We start from the raw sequence: 7,868 nt of genomic DNA, 5'->3' as shown, positions 1-7,868 counted from the left end.
CCAAGTGGAGGAGTTCAAGTACCTAGGAGTCTTGTTCACGAGTGGGGGAAGAGTGGATCGTGAGATCGACAGGCGGATCGGTGCGGCGTCTTCAGTAATGCGGACGTTGTACCGATCTGTTGTGGTGAAGAAGGAGCTGAGCCGGAAGGCAAAGCTCTCAATTTACCGGTCGATCTACGTTCCCATCCTCACCTATGGTCATGAGCTTTGGGTCATGACCGAAAGGATAAGATCACGGGTACAAGCGGCCGAAATGAGTTTCCTCCGCCGTGTGGCGGGGCTCTCCCTTAGAGATAGGGTGAGAAGCTCTGTCATCCGGGAGGAACTCAAAGTAAAGCCGCTGCTCCTCCACATCGAGAGGAGCCAGATGAGGTGGTTTGGGCATCTGGTCAGGATGCCACCCGAACGCCTCCCGAGGGAGGTGTTTAGGGCACGTCCAACCGGTAGGAGGCCACGGGGAAGACCCAGGACACGTTGGGAAGACTATGTCTCCCGACTGGCCTGGGAACGCCTCGGGATCCCCCGGGAAGAGCTAGACGAAGTGGCTGGGGAGAGGGAAGTCTGGGTTTCCCTGCTTAGGCTGCTGCCCCCGCGACCCGACCTCGGATAAGCGGAAGAAGATGGATGGATGGATGGATGGATGGATTTAACCCCCAATTCCAACCCTTGATGTCGAGTGTCAAGCAGGGAGGTAATGGGTCCCATTTTTACAGTTTTGGTACGACCCAGCTGGGGTTTGAACTCACGACCTACCGATCTCAGGGCGGACACTAACCACAAAGCCACTGAGCAGAATTTACACATTTCAGCCTGTCTGCAGAAAAAACAAATCAGTAAGAGTCATTGATTATTTATTTAAAAAAACAAGTGAATATCACATTATTAACCAATCAACATTTACTAGCCACTACAGCACTTTTATTAGAACACTAGAAAAATGTATTTATTTTCAAGTCTAATTCAATATGAGATTTACTGTTGCTTGTACAAAAAAAAGACCAGCATTGTTAGACCTGTTGCAGTCAAAGGCACCATTACAATGTAACAACAGTGTAAGATTACCATTAGTAAGTAAAAACGACAAACATTACACACACACACACGCACACGCACACACGCACACGCACACGCACAAATCCACAATTAGCACCGTGTCACAATTCAAGACAAGTTTGCATCAAGAGATCAAAAACATTTTCTGACCTTTAGTTAGGTTTGATGACGAGTACATTAATAAGAGCACCACTTGTTCATCCAAAACAGAAAAATTTACATTTAAAGTCAGAATTACACAGGCAATTGATAACAGTTAAGTAAAAAAAAACATAAGGAATGCTGTATGCGAGGAATTTTAAAACATTTGACAAAAATCTAAACAAATCTAAACGTAGTCTGGAAAACCAAACATATGACTCAGTTATAACTACTGCTAAGTGAGGTAAAAACACTGTTCTCAAGCATGCATGATTGGCCATGACCGATGGTACAGTATGTCAAAATAGAGTGCACTACTTAGCTGCCACCAGCAGATGCACGGTTGATTCACCCACATGTAAAGGTTGCCTGTTACAGGCATAATTACTGTACTCTTGACTTTGAAACACTACAACATACAGACTGAGACACTTCGATCCGATTGAAAAAATAATACAAAGAATAAAAAATTGGTAATAGCGTACAACAAAGCATAAGCATGTTTGGATTTTTGCCAACGCTCCACATTGAGCAAACAAGGTAAAGACCAACCGCAGCAAAAGTTTGTGACAAGGGGTGTTTGAAGTCTAAATTATCGACATTCCTTTGAAAAAAGGAGAATCCACACTTTTCAGTTAGAGTAGACTGTGATCTGGGACAAAAGAAAAGTAAGATTTGGTTTTTAACGATGTCATTTCTGCACGGATTTGGGCTTTTTTGGCGTTTTCACTCCCCCTTTCTTCTTGGGAGTGCTGATATTTTTGCCACATACCTCACACACCCAAAGACCTGAAACACCAAATCACAATTAGTAGAAATATACACAAAGACAACAAATAAGTGCCACAGGGCTTTGTTTTGGGAAGCCTCTTCTTCATTGTGACATAATGAAAAATTATTAATCATTATCTAAATTAATGATTTGGGTCACAATGTATCTGATGCCTATATGCATCTCTATGCAGACGACACCTATATTTGCTGCTTTGGATCTTCTCTTGCTCAGACCACTGAACTCCTAAAGAGAAATGATGACACGGTCCAGCATTTACTTCTACAGTTAAAAGTTCTTAAAGGTGATGTTTGCAACTTCTTCACAGTAACATTTTTCAAAGCATAAAATATATCCCCAAAAAAGTTGGGCTCCAAGGTCAAAAAGATCTGGAGGGATTTGGACCACAAGAAAGTTTTTTGAATGTACAAAACTCAAAACCAGTGAAGTTTGCACATTGTGTAAATATTAAATAAAAACAGAATACAATTTTTTTGCAAATCATTTTCAATCTATATTCAATTGAATAGACTGCAAAGACAAGATACTTAACGTTCGAACTGGAAAACGTTATTTTTTTGCAATATTTTAGCTCATTTGGAATTTGATGCCTGCAACATGTTTCAAAAAAGCTGCACAAGTGGCAAAAAAGACTGAGAAAGTTCATGAATGCTCATCAAACACTTATTTGGAACATCACACAGGTTAACAGCTGTGCTTTATAAAATATAACAATAACACCACCGGCTAGCTCATGTTACTATTCGTAGTTTACCATAACACTTTTGTTTGACGATTGTCTACATTTCTCACAATTACTAAGTTTATGAAATCACATTTTTTGCCGACCCGAATAAAATTATTGGTGTTAACGGCTGTCACTCACCCGGTCTCGTCAACACACATGCGCAGGGAGAGTGTGCACACATACAAAAGCAGTCATAGAGAAGCAACATACAATTTAAAGTTAAAGTACCAATGATAGTCACACACACTAGGTGTGGTAAAATTATCCTCCGCATTTGTGGGGCGGTATAGCTCGGTTGGTAGAGCGGCCGTGCCAGCAACTTGAGGGTTGCAGGTTCGATCTCCGCTTCCGCCATCCTAGTCACTGCCGTTGTGTCCTTGGGCAAGACACTTTACCCACCTGCTCCCAGTGCCACCCACCCACACTGGTTTAAATGTAAAAATTAGATATTGGGTTTTACTATGTAAAGCGCTTTGAGTCACTAGAGAAAAAGCGCGATATAAATATAATTCACTTCACTTCACTTAATTCACTTCGCATTTGACCCATCCCATGTTCACCCCCTGGGAGGTGAGGGGAGCAGTGAGAAGCAGTGGTGGCAACACTCGGGAATCATTTGGTGATTTATTTTAGTACTTATTTGCGGTCATGTTGTTGTTATGATAAAAATACATTCAATGACAGCTAACGCTCGCGATGAAAATTCCTATCAAGAGCTAACAACACATATGCATGTGTTACGTACGTATGAGAAGCCGTAAGAGGGCGGGATATACTGTGTAAGACACTTTGAAAAGTTGGCGCCTTCTAGGCAACTGTGTAAATGTTGAAAACATCCCCTATAATGCTGACAAGACTCAGCCGACGTTGTTTTTCAACTGTAAGATGGTGATCCACACTATTTCAGCAGTTTCATAGAGGCGGCACATAAATATAAATATGAATACCCTGGCGTCTAAAATGATGACTCCCTCACTTTTAAGCCACATGTAGAAAAACTAAAACTTGAATTGAGACTATGGAGGTTAAAAACAAAAGCCTTATCTCTAAAAATTATGGTTATCTTTTTTAAATGAATCTTTGTTTTAAGTCTTCAAATGTTGGACATTTTAATTAATATGTGCCTCCTAATGTCTTTGTTGGTTGTAACATTGTGAAAGATTTTTTTAATTTCAACATGATTTTCTTTTGGTGAAATAAACAAATAAAAAAAACAACCTGTGGGGATGGAGTCCATGCCCACGCAGAAGGTGTGGAAGCCTCGGTCACACTTGTCGCAGAACATCATTTCGTCCTCATGGTGGGGCTGCTGGCACACGGTGCAGGTCTTACACTCCATGCACTGCCAGCAGTATGTCTGGATCACACGCACCAGATCTTCATTCATTTTCAGGCAGGACGGGTGGCCTGCATTTGGGGATACAAATGTAAGACAAGTACTATGAATCCACAATCATTATTAATCATAGCAGCCATAGCCTTTTTTCCCCTTAAACCATTAGAAAAAAATAGAAAACTTAAAGTATTGCTGGAATAGTGAAATATTTTGTAAATAAACTAGTAAAAAAAAGAACAACTAAGATTTATTCAACTAACAGATGTGTGTCTGCTTTGCGATCAATTAATTCTACACTGAGCATTGATGAGACATTAAAAAAATGAGCTGCAACACAGGAAGGTGGTCCATTACAGTGTTTTCACAAATTCATAAACAATTAAAGGAAAACTTTTTTTATGTGACGTTGAGCCCTAAAGTCCAGTTGCAAGCAACATGTGAACATGTTCCAAAAAAAAGACTGACCTACTACTATATAAACAGGAAGTGTCCTTGGAAGGAGGTGTGCGTACTCACCACTGTTAACACACTGGGAGCAGTGAATGAGAGCCTCTGGTTTGCCTTTCTTGTTGGCCTCTCTACCCTTCTGGCAAATGCCACATATAGCTCTGGGAATGACCTTAGGCTGCAAGGCAGAACAACGCTATAAACACCAGCGAGCAGTGTGTTCGCAATACACAGTACAGTCCATCTTAGTACATCAGCATTTGGGAACAAAGGGAGCTACAATAAATTAGACGTTGGCACAATGGAAAAACACATTCTATTAACTGATAGCTCAGCAGTTTTCCACATGTTGAATCAAATCAGAGGACTTTAGAAGCTCGTTAGCACAGGAAGCTTATCACTTAATACCCTCAGATGGTCCTATAGAGGACAAATCTGTCAAATCAAAAAGCTTAAATGTTGCTTTTGGCATTCCACAAAAAATGTGTAGGTGCTCGGTACAATACATTTAACTTAATGTCATTGGCTCAAAATTTAAAAAATCCCCACCCTAAATATATAAGAACACCACCAGCATGAATGAGTCTAAAAAAACAAATTGAACATTAAAAAATGAATGTTTTCTTACAATGACAAAGTAAATTGAATACAAATTGACTTGTTTCATGGATGACTCACTCACTCACTCACTCTCCTGGAGTGTGCGCGCGCACACACACACACTCGCACACGCACGCACGCACACACGCACACACACGCACACGCGCACACGCACACGCACGCTAAAGCGGTCCCAAAGAAGGGACCAGCAATTTGCAACGATAGCTAATATCAGTAGCTAAATTGGTCTTAACCACTTTCATGAGCTGATAAAAATAACTAATGTGTGTGCCAAGTAGGGGAAATTAATGTAGTCTAAAAAATATATTTCAATATAAATTGCTGCCTCCCACGATGATGGTACATTTTTTGGGAATCTAAATGACAGCGTTTCAAAACAGGTTTCAAGGGCTCTTTTGTCCTGACGTATATATTGTGGTATTTTCTAAAAAATAGTATTAATCTACTTGTTAATATCTGTTTATTGCTGTTGGAAAATGGTTTTATCTACGCTTCTGTTAAAATGTTATAAACACTTATTCTTCTGTTTGATACTTAACATTAGTTTTTGGCGATACTCCAAACATGAGTAGCGATCCAATACCAAGTAGTTACAGGGGCAGTATTGATCATACCAATACTGGAACTACAAACAACATCATCGAATGATTACATTCTTGATCAAAATTACGAATCAGGCAAAAACAGAATGGCTGTGCAACAATGTCAAACAATATTACAAATATTTCCTTATTCCCTTTAATTACATATAATATTTTGAGACGGATAAACCTAAATAGTGCAAAAATAACTCATTTAGTTTTTGCACAAAAGGAACTTATTTTCTGAGTTTGTAAGAAAAACGACAAAATATTTTTTTGACAATAAAACATTTTTATCTAGTCAATGTAGTATTGACCATATACTGATACTATACTTGATTTTGTTACTGTTGATATTTTTATCGATCGGCTTGCCCCTGTTGACATTCAAGAGCTCTAGCATAGAAGTTAGCATTGCTTCTTGTATCCTCCTATGAAGTGTAGCGTAGCATGTACAGCTATTCCTAGTCCTCCATTGATAATACTACTTGTAAGAAACATGCTTTATTCGCCGTAATGGAGGAAAAGATTAGTCTCGGTAAAGGGACGTTAACCACTAGCTTTCTCGCGAGGACAGTGCATAGCATTGAGAAAACGGCCCTTGGTTTGTCGCTGTCAAATTTGCAGGACACAGAATCTGTCATAAACATGCACGACCACGATATGACGATAGCGTTTAAATCTCTATCCTCGGCCAAATATATATCATATATCATGCATGCTTAATGTTATGTTGGGTGTAATTTTTGTGCCAAAAACTAGAGAAGGGTGGAATGTAATGCTTGCAGCAGTTTGAAAGTTAGTTTCCTCAAAGCAGCTGTGTGACAGTTTTAAACAATATTCTCAAGTCCTTTAGCAGAATAAAATGTAACAAGGAATACCCCAAAAATAGTGCCATTTAAAATTCCATCATGCTTTTTTGAAAAATGATCATTTGTGATGTTACGCAACATGTCAGCGTATCTCATGAGACTTCAGCCCAGTGAGCATTTGCTATTTTTTCCGTTTTTGAGACAATTCCACAGAATGGTAAATTCCAGTGATGGCCAAGATTAAAAAGTATGATGATGACCATCGATCAGCAGGAACAAGATATGGCTGCTCAACACAATTCATTTCTATAAATAACACAAGGCTTTGTTGATTACAGCAGTAATTATAAATCGCTACAAGGTGACTGTGGAGAGACACAGCCGACGGGCAGACAACGGGCCTGGCGCTGCTGCTTTCCGCCCGTTGTCTGCCAGTCGGCTGTGTCTCTCCACAGTGACTATATCACTTGGAAAACATGGGCCCTTTATTACATATATCAAGCGTTTTCAGAAAGTGAGTAGTTTAACTTTAACTTTTATTGCACAGCAGAAACTAACCCTTCTTGCACAGTTAATAAATATCTCATAATAAATTAATTCACTTTCCTTTGGGATAAATAGTTCTAAAAGTGAAATAAATTGGAACTCAACAAGCGCCAAAAGATCGATTGTGTTTCAACATTGGAAGGTCCACTGTAAACACTCTATAATGCTTCTAATGTGAGTAATAGCTTCATCATTTATCCTAATCATATGATTTTGAATGAGAACAAGAAACATTACATTTAATAACAGTTTTGTGACTCATAAATGTTTTTAATTCATAAGCTGCATTGTGAAAATGTCACACTATTCCAAACATTTTTCAGCAACGATATATAGTCATAAAAAAAACATTGCATATATTAATCTGTACTGTGGACTGTGGTAGTGTTTATTAGCCTGCAACACTACGTTATATACAAAAATCTGGGGATATGGAAAGACTATATACATGTATAAATACATAACTCATTAGGAGGTGCACAATACTTTGAAGTAGCACCGCCAACTATACTCTCTCACATATTAGGATATTTTGATAGTTAGCATCTAAGAATCATTGTTGAACTCATTTAGAAAAAAAAAAAAAAATACGAAAAAAAAAAAAGAGTAAATGGTCACAGATAAATTCTGGCTGCAAAAACATGATTGCATGATTACACTGTAACGTCTTAAAAGTGGTAAACAATAGGAAAACAACTTTGTGCACACTGCAAAGAGCTGAACACAACTATTTTACAGAGTGTAAGGGTAAATTAAAATAATTAAATTGAGGCTAAATTTAACTAAAAATGCTAAACTTAATACAATGCCT

General features: G+C 38.8%; 1 protein-coding gene across 1 annotated transcript in view; it reads right to left on the bottom strand.

Annotated features, from left to right (window-relative positions):
- Positions 1 to 834: 834 nt before the first annotated feature.
- Positions 835 to 7,868, bottom strand: part of phf10 (PHD finger protein 10) — a 28,559-nt gene continuing 21,525 nt past the window's right edge. The window contains exons 10-12 of the mRNA XM_061879815.1: positions 4,567 to 4,675; positions 3,933 to 4,121; positions 835 to 1,983 (exon numbers count right to left, since the gene is read on the bottom strand). Coding sequence (XP_061735799.1) covers positions 1,886 to 1,983; positions 3,933 to 4,121; positions 4,567 to 4,675 — 396 coding nt within the window. The 3' untranslated portion in view covers positions 835 to 1,885. The remainder of the gene's footprint in view (positions 1,984 to 3,932; positions 4,122 to 4,566; positions 4,676 to 7,868) is intronic.

The sequence above is a fragment of the Nerophis ophidion genome, linkage group LG02, assembly GCF_033978795.1.
Source record: "Nerophis ophidion isolate RoL-2023_Sa linkage group LG02, RoL_Noph_v1.0, whole genome shotgun sequence".
NCBI classification, from domain to species: Eukaryota; Metazoa; Chordata; class Actinopteri; order Syngnathiformes; family Syngnathidae; genus Nerophis; species Nerophis ophidion.
Note: the sequence above shows the minus strand (reverse complement) of the source record. Positions and strands in the feature narration are given on the sequence as shown.